Source organism: Ochotona princeps, chromosome 28 (genome assembly GCF_030435755.1).
Source record: "Ochotona princeps isolate mOchPri1 chromosome 28, mOchPri1.hap1, whole genome shotgun sequence".
Classification (NCBI taxonomy): Eukaryota; Metazoa; Chordata; class Mammalia; order Lagomorpha; family Ochotonidae; genus Ochotona; species Ochotona princeps.
In genome coordinates, this window is record NC_080859.1 from 11,324,330 (window position 1) to 11,350,473 (window position 26,144).

Here is a 26,144-nt window from a genome sequence, read left to right on the forward strand (position 1 = left end):
TTCATCTGCTGGTTCATTCAAGTGACCACAACGGCCAGAGCTGAACCACTCAGGAGCCAGGAGCTTCCTCCAGGTCTCCCACGAGGGTGCAGGGTCCCAAGGCTTTGGGTCATCTTCCACTGCTTTCCCAGGCCACAAGCAGGGAGCTGGATGGGAAGTGGAACAGCTGGGACACGAACCTGTGCCCATATGGGATCCCAGAGGATTAGCCAGTTGGATCATTACGCCAGGCCCTTGACATTATTCTTATACAGTTCAGGTGCTCAAATTTTATTGACCCAGTTTTCCTAAACATATAACAGACTTTTCATGTTTATAAAATCACCTTTGTCTCTGCCTCTCAGATTAAAAAAAAAGAAAAAGCCTCAGAAGTGAGATCCTGACCAGTATGCTAGACGTGAAACCCAAAGGCTGGCTCAGTGTCTGTGGCCAACGCACATCCCAGATGTTGAGACGCTGCACACAGCGGCTGCCTAGCCTTGCGAGATGGCAAAGTCTCATACAGCCAAGCAGCTTGGGTTTCAATGTGCAAGTGTCAAGACGTTTTTAAAAACGTTTTTAGACAACTCTGTTCATGTGTGCACAGCTGAGTTCCCCACCAAGGTTACTGAGAGGAGAGCTGGGGTTTTCAACCTTAAGAGTTGATGGGCAGGGTGGATGCTCACTTGGTTCAGCTGGTTTTACCATGCCAATTATTTATGGCTAGCATGGTTCTGGTTGCCTGATGCCCACATTAGCTGTATTTGTCGTTAAGTACCTAGATTACTGTGCTGGGTACAGGTCATGCAAAACCCAGCAGCACAACAAGTTAAGCCTCTGTTTGTAATGCCGGCACCCCTCATCAGAGCACTGGCTCCAGTCCCAGCTGCTTGGCTGTTGACCCTACTCCTTGCTGATACACCTGGGAAGGCATCAGAAGATGGCCCACGTGCTTGGGACCCTGTCACCCATGTGGGAGACTAGCTGGAATCCTATGCTTTGGCCTAAACTATCCAGCCTTGTCTTGTGGCTATTTCAGAAGTGGACCAGTGGATAAAAGATCTCAATAAGGGCCCGGTGCAGTGGCCTAGTGGCTAAAGTCCTCACCTTGAATGGGCGGGGATCCTATATGGATGCCAGTTCTAATCCTGGCAACCCTGTTTCCCATTCAGCTCCCTGCTTGTGGCCTGGGAAAGCAATCGAGGATGGCCCAAAGCCTTGGGATCCTGCACTCTTGTGGGAGACCCACAAGAAGCTCCTGACTTCAGATCAGCTCAGCTCCAGCCGTTGCAGTCAGCTGGGGAGTGAATCATCGGACAGAGGATCTTCCTCTCTGTCTCTTTGTATATCTGATTTTGCAATAAAAATAAATAAAAATTTTTAAAACACCTCAAATTGTTAAAAAAATAAATAAAGACCCTCAGCAGCTTATGTTCAAAGACTAAACAGCACCAGAAACAAATAGGGTGAACATAAACTTAGAATTCAGAGAAGAGCTGTCGGTCAAGATGGAAACCCTGGTGCCAACGTACAGTCATCTCAGTAGCACAGGAGTTTATGAAAGAATGTACACCTTAGACTGAGGGTTCTAAGACCCCCGCCTGGAAACCCTCCCCTTTGGGTTTGCAAAAAGACAGTGAGTGGATGAGCAATGGAACGGGAAAGCTGTGCTGGCTGAGCCCCTAGCCACGAATTACTACGTTTCCTTTTCAACAGGCCTTCAAACTGCATATGTATCCTGTTTTTTTAATTTCCTATAAAGATATATAATTTTTAATAGGATTTTTTTCTTCCTCCCAAATAATAGATAAGTGAAACAGGTCTTTAATAAAAACGTAAACACACCCTTTTTATAAACAACCGTGAAACCCACAATAGGGTGACTTTCCTTCTTGATAAATCATACAGCCATACATATGTATATTCTGCATCAACTTCAGTTTATTTTCTCTACTATATAAACACTAGAGAATGATGCTCTTCCCGCTCCCCAGCCTCTCGTGGTAAATGGGAGAGCACTCAGTGAATGCAGACCCACCTTGGAGTTCCGGCAGGTGAAGGGTGCCACTCGATGGACAAGCCCTGGGCTCTGCGGAGGGGTATCTTTGCTCAGACCAGCTCACTCGTCCAGTTCAGCCGCCTGGTCGAACACCGAATGTAAGACCTGGATCTTGTTATTCTGCTTGCTAGCAGGAAGCTTGGGGCGAGGTGCGATGTGGTCTGGATTCTCCGGCAGTGACCTGTAAGGTTTCAGTTTGATTCCACTTTCAGAAAACCCAGGTTCTGTGAGTGTGGGCTCGGAAAAGGCTCTTCTAGAACGTTCCTCTTGCTCTCTGGTTTCCCTGAAGGACTCTTCTTCTTGGAAAATGGTCTTCACCTTCTCCAGCACAGCGTTAACACAGACTGCCTGGGTAACAGAAAAGTTACCGGAAGTCAAGTTTCCCTTTAAGCTCCTAACTACAGATGAGCCATGCAGTGCTGGGTATCATGGCATGGAGGTAGCACTCCTGATGCACACTGGAGATTGGTTCCTGGTTCTAATATGACACGACCGAGAGAGTAACTCAAAAACCTCACATGTATTAGTAAAGATGTGTTTTTACACAAGGCTTACATCTTCATTCACCTGGCTTGATTAAACAAACCCTTTTCTGAGTAGTGAGATTTGCCCCCCAAAATATCAATATCTGAAAGCGAGTTTCGGCTTTCAATTGCCTCTCCCTGGGAGTTGGCTTACACCCCAGTGCACAATGGGAAGGATGTAGTAATCGCTTTAGGTTAAGATTTTGAGAAACCAGTAGATGGAGAACTGCTAAGCAAACATGTGATCCACTCCCCCACCCAACACTGTTCAATAGAACAGGAGAAGAGTGTCAAAATAGAAACATGACTTTATTAAACTCACTGTGTACGTATTTGGGACACAACGTGTTTAAGACAAGTCCATGAAAATTTTTTACAAAAGCGATATTTCAAGTAATTATGGCCTGTGCACACTTGAGGGGTTTCCAGTAAAAGGATGCGGAGTCTAGCGCTCCATCGGCCTCAGCTGCTGCACCTGCTCCTCCTGCCCTCCTCTCCCACCTGCCTCTGGCTACGGAGTGTGCAGTGAGCGTGCCCAGGCAATGAATGGTTCATGTGCCAAGGGGGAGGAGGTCAGGGAGAAAGCTTGCACAAGTCGTTCTCCCTGCACAAGGACAAAGGCACTGCTTGGGGCCAGTGGGACAATGGGACCGGTGCAGTGACCAGTGTGAGGGACTCAGACCAAGTTTGCAGAAGAAAACTCTGGGAAGGCCCCAGGTCTTCACTTCCTGCAGGCTGCGTTACTACCATGCCACTGCGGAGCAGTGTCCAAGGCACGGATCTGTGTTTCCCTGGCGCTGGAGGCCACGAAGCCCGAGACAGTGGCACACCTGGCTCCTGGGGCGGCCAGCTTTTTGGTCTCTTAGCGGACACTTCCACTTGTGTCCTCCTGAGGTGTGGCAGGGATGGTGCAGCTCTCTGGGGCCACACACAGGGCACAGATCCTAATCGGGGGGTGGGGGGTTCTAGCAGAGGCCCCACCCTGCTCATACCAGCGCCTGGAAAATCCTGCGATCAAATATAAAAAATTGTCATTTACAAATTTCTTTTGTGGGCCTACTTGGCTTTTCAGAAGGGTATGTGTTGAAGACGAAGGTAACCGGAGAATAATACCCTCACTTGTGCGTGGTATTAACAACTGTACAGCACACCACTGCACAGTGTCATCACTCACATTAGAAAAAGAAATTCCTATGTAGATGCTAGCAATTTCCCCAACTTACCAGATAAATGAGGGCTGCATAGGAGGCGTACATTATGCTGGTTAGCGCTGTCTTTGCTGGAAAGGAAAGGATTTCAAAGAGAGAACTGTTCCGGGCCTGCAAGCACAGAAGAGATTGTTTCAACAAAACAAAAATGTCCAGAATTTCTTTGGTATTTTACAATTTTGTTGTAGCATAAGAATTTAAATGCTTTGCTCCCTGTACACTGTGGAAATGAACTGGCTTAATTTTCTGCTTTTAACAAGAAGACATCTTCTTTCGCTCATGAAAACTTGCACCCAAATCTAAAGCAGCACTTCGAAAAGTTTATGGAAAATGGAATTAGATGTTTGTCTTGATGGAAAAATTTGGAAATCCATGCACCCAAGGTTGGGGGGCGGAGTGTGAAGGCTTAAAAAAGTTCATGGACATACGAACTATGAACAAGATGCATGGATTTCAAAATTCTCTTGCACCAAAATAAATTAACCTTCTAATTTCACTTTCCAGAAAACTTCCCAAGTCCCCTTGTAGAAAAGCATTCACAAATTCAAACTACTAGAACTTGTTTTCTCCAGCTGCCAACCGTGTCCACTAGGAGGGGCTGCTGTGCGCATGAGAAAAACTTCACAAATTCAGGTATTGATTCTTTCCTAAATTATTCACAACCTCAGTGAAGCAAACAGCCATCTGAAGGCTAAGCGTGTCCTGGAGATTAACGCCTGCTGGGAATGTTAAGCATGAGGCTGCTGCAGGCCAGAGGTCACCTTAGGTGCACATGCAGTTTCAGGCCCTGCTTTTCAGACAAAGAGGATTGGCCTCAGAGTGGCTTCTGGTTGCTGATCACAGATGTTGTCTCCAGGTGCAGCCTCAGTTTTAAGGGAACCATCCTGGCCTACAAGCACCACCCTGGTGGCCTGGCATGGGTGAACTGGAGACGCCAAGGCAACACCTCTTCCCTACTGGGCAGGAAGGTGGGTGGCACGGAGCCCCGCTGCTCTGAAAGAACAGCCAGCCACTCAATGGCTCCAGTGGACTTCAAGGAGGTACGGGCTAAAGCTAATGGAGTCGTGTGAGGGCAGACTCAATCACGTACACAGCCCTGCACATTTCCTAGGACGCTGTTTACAACACTGAAACACCAACAGTCAACAAGAGAGAAGTTGGGAAAACGGGGCCCCGACTGCCAGTGGCTGATGACGCAACCTGAACAACATTTCAAAATCTGATCCTTGAATAAACGCTGCCCTGCCATTCTGGCCCAGCTTGGTTCTCTGTGCTTTTATCAACATTCTCACCTCATTCTCTTCTCTAAAGATTTATTTATTTTTATTTGCAAGGCGAGTTACAGAGAGGAGAGACAGAGAGAGATCTTCCATTCCCTGGTTCACTCTCCATGTGGTTGCAATGGCAGGAGCTGAGCTGAGCTGAAACTAGAAGCCTAGAGCTTCCTCCAAGTCTCCCAGGTGGGTGCAGGGGCCCAAGCACTTTCCCAGGCACATTAGCAGGGAGCTGGATTGGAAGTGGAGTAAACAGGACTCGAACTAGCACACATATGGGATCCTGGCACTGCAGGCAGAGGCCAAACTTAGCACACCCTGGTGCCAACCACCACACTTCTTTCTTAAGACATTCATGACACTGCTATTGTTATTATCCCCATTCTACATTGGAGAAAAGGAAAAGGTGAAACAGGTAACTTGCCCATGGAAATACAAGGGACAGTAGCAAAGTGAGAATTAAACCCGGGGCCATACACATCAGGGCGAAGTGTTTCACCTGACCATGATACTGTCTTGCCTCGGACTACACTCTGGAGAAGGAACAACAGAGGAAGTGCTGTAATGGCTGCTATCTTATTTATCTCATAGGTTTGCCAGGAATATAAATCAGAAAGTTCTGGTAAAGTGCTTAAGAGGATGGCGGTACATGGCAGCATTATTAGTACTCTACTACATGTGAGAAAGAACAAGATTCAAAACTGTGAGCATAGCAATTCCCATTGCATGCAGGGGACCAACTAAAGTAATACCAGTGGAAGGTGACAAAATGAGCGTCCTGGCAAAAATGGGACTGGTGACTAGAAGGCACCTCGAGGAGAATTTGAAGTGTGTTCAATCTTTGAAAACGTACTGAACTGAGAGCTGCGTGGCTGGCTAATCTGCTGCCTACAGAGCCAGCATCCCATAGGGGCTCTAGTTTGAGTCCTGGCTGTTCCGCTTCTGCTCCAGCTTCTTGTTGATGGCCTGGAACAGTGGTGGAGGATGGTCCAAGGCCTTGGGCCTGGAGGAAGCCCTTGGTTCCCAGCTTCAGACCCGCCCAGCTCCTACGGTTGTGGCCAATTCAGCGGTGCACCAACGGATGGAGGCAGAATCTCTCTCTGCAATCTTTCTCTTTCTGTAACTCTTTCAGTTAAAATAAATTAATCTTTTTAAAAGAGAAAATGTATTGAGCTGTACACTAAATCTATGTGCTGTTCTTCATGCTTCATTTTGTAAAGAAAATGTTTTATGTCCAGTGTTCTTATGATTGACACAAACATACCACTCTATAGGAAAAAGTTTGGACAAAAATCCACTGAAAGTACAAGAGATTTGTATGGCTGACATATACAGACCTATAAGGCTTTGCATCAATAACATAGGATACTCGTTACAAGCTAAATTCTATTCTAATGGCTTAATTAACACGGTTTCCTTTTATCTTCTAACAAACCTATGTTGGGTTCAGGGAGATGAAATTCTTGCTTGTTTTCTCTGCTTTCCCAGGTCAGTGGAGAGAGCGTGAGGCGTGTTTCCTAAACAACATTTGAAGACCAGAGTGTAGGGCAGTCAGCTCCGTTTAACTTCTTGCTTAACTAGGCGTTTTCCCATGCTAACCTACTGATGAGAAGCTGAAACCCAGGGGATGGCTTGGCCAACGAGCTGAGGGCAGCTAGGAGCCAGGCTTGGGGGCCGGGCTCGCGGGGCGGCAAGGATGGGCGTGCTGGCTGGTGTCTCCTCTCTCCTCCGTTCCTTTTCCGGCCATCCCAACTGCTCCACGTCGTGGTCGTGGGCAGGTTTAACCCCAATCCCTCCATTAAGTTAACCTGGAAAATTTCCTAGAGTTCTTGGCTTCTAGAAAGCGCTTCCAGGAAATGGAGCCGCTGCTTTTTTTTTTTTTTTTTTTTTTTTAATGCCTTCTTGGCTGGAAGAATGGAAACCATTGTGTGCCATTAGATCCTGCTATTGGCAAAGGTGGGGAGGGAGGAGAGGCAGGTACTGCCCAGAGTGACAAGGTTGTTGAGTCGCTGGAGGCACCCAGGCCTAGGGCCTTGGCAGGCCAGGCCACACGGACAAACGAAAGGCTTGCCGGCGTGAGAAAATACACTGTTTCTACCCCCCACATTTCTTTCTCAGATTTTGTCCTTGGCCTGAAAGCCACTAAAACTGATGAATTTCAAAGCCTGTGTGTTTGATTCATGTTATGCATCTGAATAATTAGACCATCTATTGCCTAAGGGGATACTTTCTCACTATTTTTTAAATGCTTTTAGTAAACACTTTCTATTCCTGTAACAAATTATCCTGGTAGAAAATATACCACTTCCAAAATTTATGTGGTTACTGGCAAGTAGCCATCTTTCCATTTTATGACGAACTTGCAATCCATGTTTTTCATATTAAAAGCCACCCTGTTTCATTTCTGGCTCTCTTTGAGTGGGACTCTTGTGCAGTTAAAAAAAAAAAAACAGATTAAATCAGAGAAATGTAAATGAGGGTCTTTATTTAGATTGTCTTGGCCTATTTCAAAAACCTTGACTTAACCTTATTTTATTAATTTTAATTTATTTGCACGTCTGAGTTGGAAATGCCTTGGTCTCAATGTTACATCCATGTAGTTTTTTTTTTAATTTGGTAATGTTAACTGATAAAATATATGGCTATGTGAAGATTAAAAACATTCCAACCTTTAGCTAAACTCCCACACAATTTTAACTGCCTCATCTGATAAAATAAGTTGCTGTGTTCATTTTTTTTTTCATTAATGAAAATATATCACAAAAAGTCAACCATGATAGTTCAGAAAAAAAAAAAAAAGAGTTGCTTACAGAAGGATACCTCAGGGTCTGGCACCTTGGGTCAGCAAACTAAGCAATCCTCCTCCCTTTGCGTCCACCATATGGGTGTCAGTTCACATCCTCCCTGCTTGTGGCCTGGGAAAGCAACAGAGGACAGCCCAAAGCCTTGGGACCCTGCACCCGCGTGGGAGTCTTGGAAGAAGCTCCTGGCTCCAGGCTTCGGATCGGCTCAGCTCCGGCTCTTGTGGCTACTTGGGGAGTGAACCAGCAGGCAGAAGATCCTTTTCTCTGCCTCTCCCCCTCTCTCTGTAAATATGCTGTCCCAATAAAAATAAATGAATCTTTTTAAAACAACAACAACAACAACAAAACAAAAAAGATTTCAAAACCTTTGTGGAGAATACAATGAAAATATAAATTTATTTCAGTGCAAATTTGGAAATCTATGCATATGGGGATTCTTAAAAAACACCTATTAAAAAACATGCATGGGTTCCAGAAATTGTTTTACACCAAAATACACCTTTTCACCTTTACACCTTTTCACTCCATTTCCCACAGACGTCTGGAAGAACCTTTTTTCATGACCTGAGGGTTGGGGAAATATGAGGTCAACTAGGAGGCATGTTGTCCCATACACCGAGGGCAGGAGGGCTAGCAGGGAGTCCCAGGGGGCACCTAACTCCATGATCCACAAAGAAGTGTGGTAAGCTGCTCACACAAGTCCTCCCTATGCTTCTGTAAGAGCTACACAACCTTGTCTTTGCACTTATACGAATACATAGGAAAACCATTGGGCTGTTTGCTTGCTTGTTAGTAACCCCTACACTAACATCCTAGGTATTCATGAAAAAGCCTCTCATCGGGTCATCCCCAGATCTTAGCCAAAGAGGACATCCCAGGGTGTCCACTTTCTAGGAAATGTCCACTTCTCCCAAATTAACCTTGAGACAGCCACTGAGGGCCAGTCTGCATTCCTGATGTGTGCGAGTGTAGGGCTGTGAGCCCATCACAGGAAGCGCCTTGGATCCTATGGCCCAACGTGATCTGCCAGAATCAACAAGCCTGTCTGGGAGCTGACGTGTCTTGGCTGGAGCTGGGCCCCACAGCCCATGATGTAGGGCAGGGATGGCAGCTGCAGGCTGCACTCAGCTGGCCAGGCGGCGCGCAGGGCTGAGTACAGGCACTGCTCTGTGAGTGTGCAGTATTGCCAGGGTGTGAAGCCATCTGCCAACACAACTCACTCGGCTTCCCAGGACTGAGGCCTCTCCTAGAAGGTGCTTCTGATTCCATAACAGCCGCCTCAGCCCTGCTGAGGCCCCAGCGGCTCGCGCAGGGAGGCATGGGGAGCAGCCTGAGTCAGCAGCTGCCAAGGGCCTCTCAGGCTGCAGGCTGGCCAGTGGAGTTCTGGGCCCCTGCACCAGGGGTGGCCGGAATCTCTGTGGATGACGGGTGTCCAATGGCGACGGCAGGGTTAGGGTAGTACATTCTCGGCACCTTTCCAATGTGTGTGGCATGGGAGTGCTCTGGAGCTGAGGGTGTACCCAGAAAGGGCCAGCCTTGTCCAGGGAGCCCCCGAGGGGCCCAGCATCTGCTGTGGCCTGACCTTCCTGTGCCCACCACCAACTACATGCTTAATCTCAGACGCCCCCATGTCAGAAGCCAACATTGTCGTCCGGGGTCCTACAGCCATGCTCCTCTGTTCCCCTATCCTTGGCGGAAGCTGTGTGCCTCCCCTACCCTGAGGCAAGTGAGAAGACAGCAGAACTATGATGATATCACAAAATCATCAGAGAGCATTTGGGCTGGGACCTCTTCCAATGCCTCAGGTAGCAATGTGTCATTCCAATGTTCATCAGCCCCAGAGCTGTGACACATGACAGCATGCCAAGAGGAGCTGGGAACCGGGTTAACCTGCTTCATGCCTCCAGACCGGCCCCTTAGCTCCCCACAGTTACGGCAATACCTGCCACATAGCCACCATCACATCCAGCATGTGATCACAGTCTTGTTTTCACCCCTCTTGTTGCACCCATGCCACAAAGTGCACCTTGACCAGGGTAGCCTGGCCTCCTGAAATGCACTCTGGGAAGCATCCCTCAGCCATCCCTTCTCGGGGATGTGATGCCCACCCCTCAGCTCCCAGGAGCCATAGCATGCTGGTAGTACTGCGCCTGCACTCCAGCCCCGGGGTTGACTTTTTGGGCCCAAGTATTTTTGTTGTTTGAACTTTATTTATTTGAAAGGCAGAGTTACAGAAAGAGAGAGAGAGGGACAGAGAGATCTTCCATCTGCTAATTCACTCCCCAAATGGCCTCAATGGCCAGGCTGGGCCACAGCAAACCCAGGAGCTTCTTCAAAGTCTTCCATGTGGATGCAAGGCCCACGCACATGGCCACCTTGAGCCATATTCAGCTGCTTTTCCCAGGCCAGCAGCAGGGAGCTAGACTGGAAGCAGAGCAGCTGGAACACGAGCTGCACTGGTAGGAGATACCAGTGTGGTAGGTAGCAACTTAACCCACAGTGCCAGAACACTAGCTCAGGCCTGGCCTGTGTCTTGATAGTCAGCTATGTCTTCTTTCTCACTGAGCCCTGCAGCTCTGACGTGTGTTGCTTTCGCCCTTGCTGTGTCCTGGTTTCCTCCCCACGGCAGCTCAGATTCTCCGCCCCAGGTACTGTCTACTAGGCAAGGTGCTACGTATCTTCTCCTCAGCCCATGGTGACCCGGGGACCTCTGGCCCAGCCTCCACATGTCTCACTGCAGTCACATGAAACAACTGACAGGCTCCCATCTGTTTCTTAACATGTGGCATTCCCTTTCTTGAAGGATTCCCCCATACCTTCACTGGGTCGGTTCCCTGCCCCTCAATCTGGGCTACAGCTAGAAAGCCACCGCTGACTCCTCTTGGGAGTCTTAGTTTGCATTCCTCTGTTTGAAAGATAAAAAGACAGACAGCAATAGCAACCATCCATTGAGTCCTTCCATAAATATCCACAATAGCAGGGACTGGGCCAGGCAGAGGACGAAAAGACTGAAGTACAAGTGGACCTCCCAGGTGACTGGCGGAACCCAATCACTTGAGCCATCACCTGCTGCCCGCAGGAAGCCTGACATCGGAAGTGGAGCCAGGAATCAAAGCATTCTGATCAGGGGGTGCGGACATTGCAAGTGGTGTTTTAAGCGCAGCCCCAATTCTTTGGACTTACGCGCCACTTCATGGTGCTTCCATGTGCTTTTGCACACTTCGTGTAGTTGCTTCAAATCACTGACACCATTTGCTTCTTTATTCATGAGCCCTACAACTCCAGGGCTAAGCTGGGCTCTCACAGATCAGCTTCTCAGTAAATTTTTGTGGGAGACCCGGATGGAGCTCCTGGCTCCAGCTTGGCCCAGCTCAGGTTGTTGTGGCCACTGAGCCTATGGATGGAATATCTTCATCTTGGTCAGTTACTCTACCTTTCAAGCAAGTAAACAAATATATATATATATTAAGCAAAACAAGTCAATTACCCACAAGGAGAGATGCAAAACAGACTACCATTGTCAGGAACAATAGCATCCCTGCAACATTGCAAAGAACAGTTGCTGGGGAGATCACATGGCGGACAAGATCAAAGCCGGCCGAGCAGTCAGAGCCTCTGCTTGCCTCCACCCGCCAAGGAGAACCAGAGCCTGAAAGGGAGGACCACATTACCAGGAGACAAACCAGGCGGACACTCAGTAACGGAGTGACAACGCAGAGGCTCCAAAAGCAGCAAAGAGAGAAAGAGAGGAAGAAAGCAGGGTACAGCTCCTGCCCCTGCTGGCTGGTTGGGGACACTGTCTTGTTGGGAAAGCAAGTGCTAAGTTCCCATAATGTCCACCATCACTGCATCCTGGCAGCCCTAACCACAGGAGAATCCCACAGTCTTCACTGGCATTGAATCAGAAATCCGACTGAGGTCCGAAGGTCCAAGAGACAATGCTGCTCTTCCAAAGGAATCCATGCTGCCTCCGTCTACCTCTAAAGCCTGAGTTGCTGCTGCTTCTTAGAGAACAGGAAGCAGCTCTGTGGCTCCTAGGATTACTTGGAGCGAGAGCCAGGGTTCTTTAGCAGGCAGTAAGCAGGCCCCTTGGCACCTGCAGCCGAGGAATAACTGTGCCCAAGTCACATGCTCTGTGATGCCTGGTGGGGACGTTCTGTCTGCTGCTGAGGGCTCGTGAGCAGCTGTTGACATCGATATATAGCCCAGAGGATCAGAGGCAAGGAAGTCTCCAGAAATAGATACCTGAAGTATCTGCAGAATGTCATTGAAATGCCCAAAACACATCTAAAATAATGATCTTAAGGAAATTCATTGAAATGCAGCATGGCTCGATTGACCAGTGCTCCACCTAAGAGTGCTAGCATTCCATATGGGCACCAGTTTGTGTCCCGACTACTCTGCTTCCCATCCAGCTCCCTGCCTGTGACCTGGGAAAGTAGCGGAGGATGGTCCAGAGTCTTGGGACCCTGCACCCATGTGGGAGATCCAATAAGAAAGCCCTGGCTCCTGGATTCAGACCAGTTCGGCTCTGGCCACTGTAGCCATTTTGGGAGTGAACCAAGGATGAAAGGCATTTCTCTCTCTTTCTTTCTGTAAATCTGCTTTTCCAATTAAATACACACTTTACAAAGATTCCTAAAAACACATTACAAAGGTTCCTAAAACATCACTATGAAAAACTGTGTGCTAACAAATTGAAAACCTATAAGAAATTGATAAATTCCTGGATATACACAAGCTACCAAGATTAAATCTAAGAAGACACATACAATCTAAAACAGACACATGGCATGTAATAAGACTGAAGTAATAATTTAAAGTCACACATCAAAGAATATCACAGAATTTGAGAGCTTTACAATCATTGTGGAAATCCGTATGGAGAGTGCTTGGAAAATTGCAAATAAACCTGCCATATGAGCCAGCCTGGGGAAGTGGAAACAAGTGATGGAGAAAAAGCACCAGGAGCCAGACGACACCACCTGAGGACCTGTCCTTACCCCTAACAGCTCTGCCAGCTTACATCAGACAGGGAAGCTCTGCTTTCTGAGCTCCAGATTAAGCCTGGTTTTCCTTCTCTCCAATAAAAGAATGCAAATGGAGTCACTGGGTTTTCGAAGGCAGACCTGCCAGATTTCTGAATGCTTTGTCATGAAAAGTTAGGAGGCAGAGACAGCCCAGAGTTTTGTACCATAACATTTGGAACAGAAAAACAAAAACAAAATCAGTTCTAAAAGTGTCTCGAGAGCTGCTGTCCTTAACTAAATATAACTAAAAAAGAATTAAACAAAACAAAACAACCAAACTAAACATAGCTGAGTCTCAGGGAAACAACACAGAAGACGTAATCCAAAACATGCCAAGTTATTGATGGGTCCATCTAATGGATTTACAGCTGAGAACACTCACATTATGTCAAGCAAAGATTATCACGGAAGCGTTACAAAGTCATGGGGAGAAAGGAATAAAAGGACCTCTAGGATTCTTTGTGAAATTTCTTTTTTTGTTTGATTTGCATGGCAATTTGCACGCTTATGTTTAGGTGGAACCCTGCGACACTGACTACCTGGTGTAATTCAGTGAGGTAGATGCCAGCAGAGGCATGGCCAAGGACACCCGCATCCTACGCTGGAACCCCTGCTGTTGAAGCTCAGCTGCCATGCCAGGCAGGAGCCAGTAATGGCTCAAGTCCTCGGCCCCTGCCGCCCATGGGGAAGACCAGACTCAGTGTCCAGCTCGTGCAGAGTGAACCAACGGAAGGAAGATTTCTGTGCCCACCTGTCTCTCTGCTCCTCAAATAAATGTTTAAAAAATACTAATCAGGTAGAAGCAAAGTCCCCATGACTTCCACTTTTCAGAGTTATTCAAGCCTGCTAATACACTATATTGGTTAAGGTCCCACCACTCATTTCTCTTACCCAAGTTTATCTATTTTACATGTGGGTCAACCCAGTTCATTGCATCATTATTTTCCACAACCTGCAAACTTAAAAGTGTCCTTTCAGTGTTCACATTGTGTATAGAGACAGTGCTCGCGTACCTGAGTGTGGTAGAGGGGATGCCGGGGCAGGTTCACCTCCCGCAGCAGCCGGCGGGCGAGCGTTCTCAGCTCCACAATTCGGCAGGTGAGTTGAGGCTGCAGGAGCCTGGCCAGGGACTTGGAGGATCTGGAGAGGCTGCTCAGGCCTCGGATCAACGTCCCCCGATTGATCCTAGCTAACGCCAGCGCCATTCGGATTCTGGATGTTTTCTGCACAGGCTCTCTTTTCTGAAAAAACAAGTTTTGGAAGAGTCACTGGCGCGCTCATCTGATGTGTTCATTAAAGTCCCCTCTGGCAGAGACTGCTGCCCTTGAACTTCATGGTGCGTGGGGCTGTGCGTATGTATTCAGCACTAACACCTTTATGTGGCATTTATTCCCTTAGGGTAAATCTCCAGAACTGAAGTGACTGGCCAAGGGTAAATGTGCTTGAGACTTTCCCCTGGATTTGTGTCCTTTCCCTTGATTTTCAAAGAGCACTTTCAGAATTTAGTAAAAACTTCTTACCCCAACAATAACACATATATTCAGTTTACTTTAGAATTTTTCTGTTTAAAAAAAATGTTTTATTACTTTTTAACACTCACTATTATAAAAGTAGGCAAATATTAAACTATGATTTCCAAAACAGTAAAATCGTGACTCCTGTAAAATCAAACAGAACCCGAGTCAAAAATGCTGTCAAAGGTCCTATTGTAGTTATCAATTAATGAGGAAACCAGTAAGAAGTTAAAATGGTCTCATTACAGAATGTGACCTACAGAGATTTATATTTTTTTACTGAACGAAAATCCATTGGCACAGCCAGGATCATTTGCATTATTATTTTCAATTGCATAAAAACTTCAATTTTTTTACATTAAATAGAACACAAGAGCATAGCCACAAAATACATTCTTTTGAGAAAAGAATACAAATATCTCATATACTACTGAACAAGCTGAAGAGGTTTTTATTTCAAAAGGCCAGAAACACGATTGGTTTTTTACGGTGGTGGAGGGGAAACACGTGGCATTACCCACACCCGTGACCTGCAGGTCTTTCTCTGCTCCATCAGAAAAGGAACAAAGGCAAAACTACCCACAATGCGGTCAGACCACATTCCAGGCACCAGGCAGTGTGCTTCCCCTGAAGCACAGAGGTGATTTTACAGGCTCTCCAGGCCTTTCCCTATACACCTTGGGGAGAAGTCCTGGCTAATAACACGAATGAGCAACTCTGTAGCTCTACATAGTCATTTCATCGAAATATGTAAATCCAAAATAACTTCAAAGTGGATGTTTTGCCAATGATGAATACTGTGTATTTGTCTTAAGATCGAACACACTGCATACGTATTTCAAATGCATTGTCTTCACCCTGAGATCACCTCATGGCTGCTGTTTCGTCCTCCAAGTTCAGCACTTCTGTTACTGTTAGGTGCTTGGCGCTGGAGAAAAGCACAGTTGTTCTGAACTGCCAAGCAGGATTATTTCTGCTGCATTTGGTGTTCTGCTGTGGTTTACTCAGTGCGCTTTACTGAGAAAGTCCATTAGCCATGCCACCCTTGCCTTAGCTAACACAGTAGAATACCATCCGACTGTGAGCTGTTGCACTGGCTACAGGTCCAAGTCATGATAACAGGAGCGCAATCCTGCCAGCTGTTCATTCGCAGGCAGCACACAGAAAATAAGAGGCAGGTGCAACCATTTGCTCTGTCTATCCCAGCTGCGAATCGCCCACAGTATCAGCAGCCCCTGCACATCCAAGGCCATCTCTATCGGACTCCAACTCCCGGGGTGGAATAAGATTGACTCAGCACCTGACTGCAATTGGCGAGTGTTTTTCTCTCTTCGATATTTACCATGAAGAGAGGATTCACAATGCCACAGCAAACAGGAAGTGGGTTAAGATGCAGTTTCATGTTTTCTAAAGCCTTGTCTATTGGTTCAGGATTCTGTGTTTGGGGGAATTCTCACTTTTGCAGTTGCAAAATTGTAAACATTCTGTAGTTTCCCCTTGTTTATTTTCTAGTTTTTCTTTACAAATTCTTGGCGTCCCGTACACATTATGCTGGATTCATCAGCGGCCGTCACCCATCTCTTCGTACTAACCAGCCTGAATTGCTTCCTCAAACCTACAGTACACGAATGCATTCCACTTTCTCTCTTTGACATTGTCCAAATACTGTACTTCTAAAAATAGTAAGGTTGTTTTTTATCATCTGTTACGCCTCATGTGGAGTTCATAACACTTGAGCACGCACACGGCCATTTGCTATAAATGATATTTTTAAAATTCTAGTGTGCATTACACTAATGTTCCGTGTGCCTCCTGTTTTTTTCCCATGTTGGTGGCATTGTGAGCGCGCGGCTCTTTGGGACTAGAGCCATCGTATCAGCTGTTTTCCTTCGGTGCTCGCCCTGCTACCATCAGATCCCCGTCCTTCCCCTCAAGGCTTTTCCAGTGCTTTACTCTCTTGATAACGCCAGCAAAGGAAGGGCTATTTCTGACAACCAGGTGTTTCTGATCACCTTGCTTTTTCCCGGCCACTAACCAGGGATTCAAGTCTTTCCTGAGAAGGTCCCCTCTTTGCTCCTGAGGACAGAGTAAGAATGGTAAACCCAGGCCCTGGGCTTTGTTTTCAGGAGTTCTCTGCGGCTAAGGCGATGGGCAGGTGACAACTGAGGAGAAACAACTGTGATCCTCTCGATGCAGAACGAGCCTACGCTTTTCCAGGACAGTTGCCTCGCTGTAATGATTTTAACTCATTCTTAGTAAGTGGATTTCTCAATCAGCCCTAGTGAAACGTCGTTAAAGGTTTCCTTGAGCTGTCAGTGTCTCCCTTTTGTTTACTGGCTGCCCTGTATGTTTTCTTATCAAACCAACTGTGTGCATCCTGATGTTGATCTCACTTCTTTTTCTTCTTCTTCTTCTTTTTATTTTTTTGTTTTTTGATTCTTAGCCTGAACATCCTGGAACTGGCTGCCAACTGTGCAAATCTGGATAATCATTTTTTGGGAGGGGGGCAGATATCATCGTCAGAAAAGATATTCCAGCTCCTTTCTCCAAAACTTAAGGGCACCAGAAGGAAACTTAGAAGTCTTGACAAAAAGAGCATCAGTTTATAAAGTTGGGTCTAGTATCCTACCTCAGGTTTCTCCATTTGAAATCACTCTTGAAGTATATACTATTCTATTTTTCCTTTCCGTTTCTTTTTTCCTAGAGCCACACTCATTTCTTTGTCATCAGCAGTTTTAATGCTCAACTCCCAATTGTTATGGCCTCAGCTTTTTACTATCCTCCATCCGTAAAGCCGGCCTGTCAGCAAATCTTACTCAATTGTTTTCTCTGCAGAGTGCCAGGATTTGACCACGTCTCGGAGCCCCTGGTTACCGACACTCGTGTAGTTTCAGTGGGAAAGCGCACCATAATTTTCACAAAATGTGACTCTCAGTCTAGGTGCAGATCAGATTAAGTAATTTGCTAGTTGTAGTACACATTTCTTTGCTCAGATGAAAGTTTTATTATTTTCAAAAGCTCTCACATGGAAATCATTTGTAATTTGCAAGTGTTAGCTGTGAAAAAAAAAGTTACTCTTCAGTAAAGAAATGGAGTACATTGGGGTCTGGGCTGGCTGGGACAGAGCAGCTTAAAGGTCTGGATTGTGGAGGCCACAGTTTCCATCCAAGATGCCAAAATTAACCTCCCCAGCCTCAAAAAGGACATTTCATTTAAAACCTTCATCTATGAAGAGAATTACTCAATAGTCATTATTCTGAAATATTCCTCTATAAAAATTCCTCATCGTTCCCAGCAAATAGTTCTTTGTTGCAGGCTTAGCAAGACAGCCTCTTGTTGAATAATTAAGTGCCTGGGGGGAGGGGAAAAGACTTCAATGCAAATCACAAAACTTAAAGACTTAAAATTTAATCCAATGAAGAAATCCCTCTAAGTATTCCTAAGTATTTTTAAAACCATTCCTTTCAGAGCGTTACATAACTAGGAACCTACCTATAGAAATGTTTTAAAACACTGCAGAACTTACAATTTGGCCTTTACAAAAATTTATCTAGTTAATGACTAATAAATAATAACATTTTCTGCATAATTTCCCCTTGAAGAGCAAATGACTTCAAATGCATGATAATATCTCCAGACTACTCAGATTTCTTGCCAATCTCAGCAACACATTCTTCAAAGTAAATGGTGGGAAAAGGCAAATGTAATTGTTTTCAAAATGATAAAATAACCTTAATTATGTTTATGCTCTTCTCTGAATGATATAAAGCTGTTAACAGCCAATGGCTTCAGTGAGTTGGAAATAAAAACTCAGAGTTCCTCAGGTATCATTCAGCCAATCTATTTCTCCAGAACCCCTGTTGATGATGAGTACAAAGAGATGAAGGGAACTGTAAAAAAAAGCTGCAACTTCTTAGGTTAAACAAAAGCCAGGCTTTCCTAACCTCCACCATGGTGGGAGAATCACAACTTGGAAGGGATTTGTGGACTTGCCAGGCCTGCCTTTGGCTACTCAGAATCCTCCTCGAGGATTTTGCTGTCATTCCTGCCGCCACTGTGTTGCCCTTAACCACGTGACATCCTAGATTAGACCTGGCCCCTTGTTCTCTTTCCCCTACTCCAGAACATAGCCAAGGAAAGTCTCCAGGGTACCAAGCCAGGGGAACACAAAAACAGAGAACCAATTAGACCCCAAATGCAAGACGTGGACCTAGAAAACTCAGCATCCCCTCTGGATCCCTCCTTAGCCTCTGCCTCTCAGCTGACCACCATTTAACGCCATCATCTCACCACTATGCCTACACTTCAGCTCTGCTCTTGCTCAGTGTTGAGACCTGAGAGAGGGTGTTACAACAACAACAACAAAGAGTTTACTCCCCTACCTGTATCATGCCAGCCTTTTTCCTTTTCCTCTGTGTCCTGCCTCTTTCAAATGATAAGTGACAGCGTGAATGTGTGTCACGTTAGAAGTATTATCTTAGAGGTCCACCAGTATTCTCCCCTCATTAGCTCCAGCGAAGTCTATCTCTCTTCGAAACAATCAGGGAATTCACTTGTACAATGACACAGTTGTCAGTCCCCAGCTGACATGCTGCTGGGGTCTTCCAAGAGTCGGTTCTGCAAGTCCTCACAGTTAAACTCACACGTGAGTCAATGATAGACAGCCATGCCTGTCCATTCGCGTTCAGAAATGTATGGATTTAATACATTCAATCACTGACATATACAGGCATCAGCCACTATTCAGATAAAAAACTATATATATATGTTTTATATAATTGTATATTAAATATAAATTCATATAATATAAAATATATCACATATAAATGTATATATGTTATATAAGGTATTTAAATGTGTATATGTTATATAAGGTATTTATATTATATGGTATATATGTGTGTGTGTGTGTATATATATATATACATGTATTTGCTCAGTATGAGTTTGAAGACAACAGCATGATTGGTTAGTAAGAACAAAGCTGGGTAGGACCAGACCCCAGGCACCTAGGAGGGCATGCAGGCTGTTATGGGGTGCAGCCATTGGTGGCTTGCACCCGCCCAACAGTGGACAGGACGCGGAAACAAGGGTTTCCACATGCCCTTCCTACCTCTTCTCATGCCATTCAAGTTAACTGAAGGTGCAAAAATCCCACTGCCACTCCTGCCTTCCACACCATTCAGAATAACTGACATTGCGGAAATTACTTTGGAGGTTCCGCACACCTGGCCCCTCCTGCCTCCTGTTGTATTACGTTAGTTAACTATAAGAAGACTATAAAGAAGACTTTAAACTCTGGTAACTTCCTTCCTGCCTGAAACTCTTTGTACTGTGTGTCTCTCAATCTGATTGGAAGATGAGAGCTTAAAAACCCCTGATTTTTGCTACTTGCTGCCGTGGCTCCTGGAGTGCAGCGGGAGCTGCTGCCACCAAGCTTGGGAAGTAAAGACTACTCCTAACATCCTACCCTTGGGTCCAGTGTGATCTCTCTCACACCCTGCAACACAGGCTTTCCAAACAGTGTCTTAACTGCTGTGTCCAGTATTTCTCCTACATGGCAAGCAATAATATTTCTCAGATTTAACTATGTGCTGGAGTTACATATTCACAGTTACCTACACAACACACCCATGACTCCTAAGCATACACCTTCATCCCAGACTTCTTCTGAACTTCACATCTACATATACAGTTTGCAACTCAACTCCATGTCTTAAACCATGACCCAGTTAGATGATCTGTAAGCCTGTTCTCCTTCATACTGTCCTCCATCCTAGATGATAGGATCGTGTCTCTTTTAGCCACTCAAGTAACCACGGTCTTCCTCAGCTCCTGCACATTCCTTTCTTTCTACCCCGTCAGTTTCAAACTCTGCTCAGTAACTCTTGCATCCAACATATGCTGTCTTCATTGTTAATGTTCTTGTTTTTGTCTGTCATTTTAATAGATTCTTCTCAGACCCTCGGCATCTGGTCAGCCTTCCTTACCAGTAAGTGCCAATTACATGTCATTTCCACACTCAAATCAATCATGATTAGTTGGTCCTCCGAGACCTGATCTATGCCCCGTTCCTTCCCGATGCCTTCTCTCCCAGCCTATGCAGAGTTACTCACTTGGCTAACCCGGATGTAGCTCTACCACTTTGCACATTTAGCACCAATACTAGTTGAACTATTTCCATTAGATCACATCTAGTTGGTCACTATATTCCCTCTTCCTAATTCCAAGGAATACTGAGGCATTTAGTCAGTGGCTAGTGACTGGGTATTGGGAGCAATACTTAAGGTACCTCTAATATCTCTCCTTTGGAATGAATTATACGACTGCACAATTACTGTGTTAGAGTGCTTCTTTGTTTGCTTCCATGTTTAAGCCCAGTACATCATGCAGTTGTGCCTAAAGCATGTTTTCCAAACCGTCACTGTGCTGTGTTCTGCACAGCCTGACCTGTTCTAACTGTGGTCCAAACTGCTGAGTCACTCATTCTCATAAAGAGCTGTTCACCTCTGAGTAACAAACACTAAACAATAACAAACAAAAGAAATCAACCATGAAGTTACTGCAGTGCTGCAACATCTTTTTTGAATTCCTGTTGGACATTATGAAGCCACATACCTGATTGGACTGCGACATTCTGAGGATGGCTGGGAAATCATCTTTAAACTCATCTACAAGGTCCATGATTACTTTTTGGATTCCCTCGACTAAGAAAGAGGTTAGGAGAAGAAGAAAAACTTAAGAAATATCCTCTGTGTGATTAAAGAGGAACGCAGCACAGCAAGTCCAGTGCCTAGGTGAAGAGGAGAGCAGACAGACCCTCAGGAACTGACCCCCCGTGTTCCCACACCCATATTCCCTTTACAACAAGACTGTGTGTACTTCTTCCAGAAAAGTTCTTCAGCACCTGCCCACATATCCACCCAACAGGCTTGATGGGCATGATGAGTTTCAGTGTGGTTTTCCAGTGTTCGGCAGCCACTCAGTCCTGGGCAAGGCTGTGGGTGGCGGTGCCCGGAGCCTTTCCGCCCATGAGAGTGGGCAGGCGTGGAACCCAGAGCTGCAAAGACTGCAAGGAACTCTCCGTGACTGCACAATGGGCTTCTGAGAACCAGCTGTAGAATCTGCTGGAATCCTACTGGAGTGATAGCCAAAGAGTGTGCTTAGCGGCATCAAGGGAGGAAGGAAGGGATTGAGAATTGAGCCGCACTAAGGAGTTCTGCATAAAAAAAAAGGAGGGGGGAGAGGGAAAAGCTGAATTTTGTCCCAAATTCTACAGGGAGACTGCAATGATCGGATCTACTGAGAACAAAGCGTCCCTTGAACAAGAGCTAGGGAGTGCTTGAAGAGAAATGCTTCACACACGATGCCAAGTGGGAGGTTCATTCAGGAAGATTTCTGAGCACATTGCTTCCCCCTTTGCCTAAGTGAGGTCCACCACGTCAGGCCCAGGCAAAACTGTCAGGTCTTTCCTTTGTTTCCTTTGACTATAAACCATTTTCTTCCTCTTTTGCTTTCCTAGTCCAACCATCTCCCCACTTCAAAGGACCATGTTGTCCCCTGTAGCAACTTGGGAAAAACTTGGTAGTACATGCGTTTGATGGACTGCCTGGTTAATGTTTTAGTATGTGGGAGTCAAGATTGGATCAGCTAAAATCTCATTTTTACTAAGATGACTGTATCCCACATCAGAGTGCTTGGGTTTGTAGCTGTTTGTGTCTTCCAGCTTCCTGCTTCCTCCACCAAGACCCCACAAGTTAATACGCCCTTCACACTGTGAAAGTGCAACCTATTGCCAGAAAAAAAATCTGTTACACAGGTCTGAGCGCACACACACACACACACACACACACAAACACGGAGCCTGTAAGGCTGGATCCACTCTTTGCCCTTTCAGGACATTTGGCCATCGGAGTCGGCCTTGAGGATTATCTGGTCTCCCACTCACCCTAAGTCCATTTGGTCTGTCAGCACACTTGGATGTCCTCACTACCTATTGTTTGGTTCAGTTTTCTTCTCTCCCACCTATGTGTCCTACGCTATCAAGCATGTAGGTTAGAAGTTAAGAGCCAGTTGGGATGCCTGTGCTTCATGTCCAAGAGCCTGGGTTCAAGTTCCTGCTTCTGCTCCTGACTCCAGCTCCCTGCTGATGTTAAGCTGGGAGGCAGTGGTGATGGCTCATGTATGAGTCCCCAGCTTTGACTTGGGCCCCGCTGTCGTCATTGTAGGCACTGGGGGAAGTGAATCAGTGGATGGAGCATAATAACATTTAGCGTCATCTGGATCTTTAGCCTTTTAATAAGTTAAAAAAAAACTAATAAAGGAAAAATGCTTTTCAAGCTAATAGCTGGCACACTTAAAAGTGACTTGAGATATGCACTTCAAAAATTCTTTTGTCCTCTCTTCCATAATGAACCCCTCCCAGGAAAGGGGTGATTCAAAACAAAAAAAGATGGTGATGATCAAGGATTTTCCTGATAATGAGATGCCCCCGGAGACTCCCCCAAATATTTACTTTTTAAAAAGGATAATTATTTTAAACTTGTCAAGCCATTTATGCTTCGCATCAATGGGTTTTATTTTCACCCATATGAATACCCAATTGCTTTACTACTCTTGATTAAACTAATTTTTTTCATGTTGACATGTAATGCCATTTTTGTCTTTACGTATGTTTGCAAATCTAATACATACGTTCATAAATACAGGGAACTATTTCTGGACTTTTTTTTTTTTTTTTTTTTTGCTTTTATTTGTGAAGTAGAGAAACACAGACATGGCTATAAGAACAGTCAGACAGGGGGAGAGCACCCATCAACTGGCTCACTCCTCAAAATGCTCCAAACAGCCTGGGCTGGTCCAGGCCAGGCCTGGAGCTGGGAGCTGGAAACTGGGAACTGAATCCAGCATTCCAGCACACTTGGCAGGGAACTGACTCCCTCCACAAAGAAGGCAACAGAAGAAGGCATTTCGCCTTAGAGTTAAGATGCCAGTTAATGCACTTGTGTTTAACATTCCAGTACCAGGTCTGAGTCTGAGCTCCAGTTCTTAACTCCAGTTTCCTGATAATACATTCTGGCAGATAGCAAGTAATGGCAAGTACTTAGGTCCCTAAAAACCACAATAGGAGACCTGGATGAAGTTCCAAGTTCCTGGCTTTGGCTTGATCCCAGCTCTGGTTGTTTGGAGTATTTAAGGAGTGAAAGAGCAGATAGGAACTTTCTGTGTGTGTCTGTCTCTTTGCCTGTTAAAGAGATGTGGCAAGAACCAATGTCTGGCCAATAGCAGTGAGGACCTGCCAAGAGCTCAGAGGCGGGACCTCCCTTAACTGGGCCCTCAGAGGACCCGCCCACCAACACCAACGCTGCTGGCAAGGGACCCTGCGTCAAGGTAGCCAGCTATGCTGCACCTGGATTCCTGACCCACAGAATGGGCCAGAGGACGCTATTACTTTTAAGATCTCAGCTTTGGGGGTAATATGCACATAACAACCTGTTCCTAATCTATTAAAACTTACAATTGTATTTTCTATGAAAAATAACAATGTTTTACAAAATGAAAAACTGTAGTGAACACAGTGATATTGTGATTATTTTCCCAATTTCTCTCTTTTTTAAAGATTTAAAAATTTTTATTGAATGTTGAACTTGACTGGACAATGGGACGCTGGACTATATGTTTATTATATGCTGGCAATGAGGGAATCCCAAATGAACTTGAGCTGTGGTTATGCAACTGGGTGGAAAAATCCACCATGGGGGGAGGGTTTGGGGAAGGGTGGGGAAAATCCCAGTACCTATGAAACTGTCACGTAATACAATGTAATTAATGTATAAATTAATTCAAAAATGCAATAAAAATATTAAAAAATTTTTTTATTGGAAAGGCAGATTTACAGAGAGAAGGAGGGACAGAAAGAAAGATCTTCCATCTGCTGGTTCATTCCTCAAGTGGGCGCAAGACCCAGGGCTGAACTGATCTGAAGCCAGGAGCCAGGAGCTTCTTCCAGGTCTCCCATGTGGGTGCACAGTCCCAAGGCTTTGGGCTGTCCTCTATTGCTTTCCCAGGCCATAAACAGGGAGCTGGATGGGAAGTGGAGCAGCCAGGACATGAACCAGCATCCCTGTGTGATGCCAGGGCTTGCAAGGGAAGGATTAGCTCATTGAGCCATCATACCAGGCCCTATTTTTCCTTATCTCTTTACTGTCTTGTTTCACAGAAGAAATTTAGTTTCTCACACCTGCTTTCTAAATTTAATCTGTTGCAGTAAGTGTGGTGTTTTGTAGGAAATACAAAAATAACATCCTGTCTTGAACAGATATATAGCTATAAAAGAAAGGAGTATTTTAACAGGCTTTCTACATAAATGTGAAAATTATTCTCTGACCCTATCTCAGCATTCAACCTGAGGCAGTGTCTTAAATGTGAAGCCATATAAATAAACTTTTCAGACTTAGTGGGATTCTAATTTAACTAAAGTGCCTTGATCTATCTTGCCCTTTGCATGGCTCTTTTACATGGTTTCGTAACATAATGCTTTGATTATTTGGATAACTCTGGTCTTCTGAGCTATAGAGGTATATGATTGACACGATTATATAACAAGTCCTTCCTCCTCCTTCTCCCCCACAAAACACAACAAAACAAAAGAAAATAAAGTGAACATTTGGGGACAGCCATTTGGCCTAATTTTTGGGTCTCCAGTTGTGAGGCTGTGTTCTGTGCAAGTGCCTGGGTGTGAGTCACAGCTCCAGACCCCAGTGTCACCTCCTCAGCAGCAGTGGTAAACAGCTCAAGTAGCCATCCACATAGGAGATGGGACTGAGTTCCCAACCCCGCTTCAGCTACGGTTAGCTTTGGCTGATGCAGGCACAGGGGGAGTGACTCAATGGATGGAAGATCCCTGTCTATCCTTACCTCTCTGTTACTCTGCCTAGCAAATAAAAATAAGTAAATATGAAAGAAAAAAAACACCAGAAAATCAGAAATGCAGTAGCAATTTCCAGCAGGTTCTCATGAGACAGTCACCTTGGGCTTCTTGCCAGCCAGAAGGGCGCCAGGGTCAATTGCAAGCCTGGGACTAAGGAAGAGCTGTGCACCTGTCCTTACCATCACCCCTCTATTAGCTTTGCGAAGGCCCAAAGCAGTCACAGATGCTGCTTAGAAGAAGAAAAGCAGCTGAGGAAAACATCCTGCGTCCGCCATTGACGACTCCCAAGCCTGGAACAAAACTCAGCTGGGAAGGGCTCTGAAGGGGACTGGAGCTTGTTATTACATGAATGGGACTCTATTTCCTTATTCATCTATTCACTCACTCATGCCTTCATTCATTTTCATTTTATTTGAAGGGGAGGCAGAGATGAAGAGGTCCTCTGTCTGCTGATTCACTCCCCAAATGTCTGTGCTTGTCAGATCAAAGGCAGGAGCCAGGGACTTCATTAGCATCTCCCAACGGGGTGACTGGGACACAAGCACATGAGCCATTATTTGCTGTTAAGACAATGTGCCAGCAGAAAGCTGGCATTAGAAGCAGGGGAGCTGGGACTTGAACCAGGCACTCTAAAACGGAATACATATGTCCCAAACAGAGACTTAACTGCTACATCATTTGTCACCAAGGGACTATAGTTTCTGTAAAAACACGAATCAGGGGACATTGAGTGGCACAGCAATTTAAGCCATTGCCTACAATGCTGGCATCCAATATCGGAGTGCTTGTTTGAGTTCCACCAACATTACTTCCAATTCAGCG

The 26,144-nt window shown here is 45.5% G+C and overlaps 1 protein-coding gene across 3 annotated transcripts; it reads right to left on the minus strand.

The window, feature by feature from the left end:
* Positions 1–1,900: 1,900 nt before the first annotated feature.
* SPATA9 (spermatogenesis associated 9) lies at positions 1,901–21,476 on the minus strand. 3 transcript variants are annotated; one of them, XM_004586194.4, is made up of 5 exons: positions 21,275–21,473; positions 21,011–21,099; positions 13,892–14,119; positions 3,786–3,881; positions 1,901–2,386 (listed from the first exon to the last, which is right to left on the minus strand). In XM_004586194.4, the coding sequence occupies exons 1-5, from the start codon at positions 21,333–21,335 to the stop codon at positions 2,099–2,101; spliced, it is 762 nt and encodes a 253-aa protein (XP_004586251.2). In that variant the 5' UTR covers positions 21,336–21,473; the 3' UTR covers positions 1,901–2,098. The 3 variants fall into 3 exon arrangements, with proteins under 3 accessions (XP_004586251.2, XP_012782763.2, XP_058512210.1); XM_012927309.3 differs by having other exon boundaries at positions 21,300–21,457; XM_058656227.1 differs by lacking the exon at positions 21,011–21,099 and having other exon boundaries at positions 21,300–21,476.
* Positions 21,477–26,144: the final 4,668 nt, after the last annotated feature.

What these genes read in the sequence shown, in the direction of transcription:
- SPATA9 (XM_004586194.4), bottom strand. Translation starts at nt 21,335, where the DNA reads ATGCCCATCAAGCCTGTTGGGTGGATATGTGGGCAGGTGCTGAAGAAC. An exon ending in GAAGAACTTTTCTGGAAGAA is followed by an intron (nt 21,100 to 21,274) that starts GTACACACAGTC and finishes CCTCTTTCTTAG; the next exon opens with TCGAGGGAATCCAAAAAGTA. An exon ending in ATGCAGCCCTCATTTATCTG is followed by an intron (nt 2,387 to 3,785) that starts GTAAGTTGGGGA and finishes TCTGTTACCCAG; the next exon opens with GCAGTCTGTGTTAACGCTGT.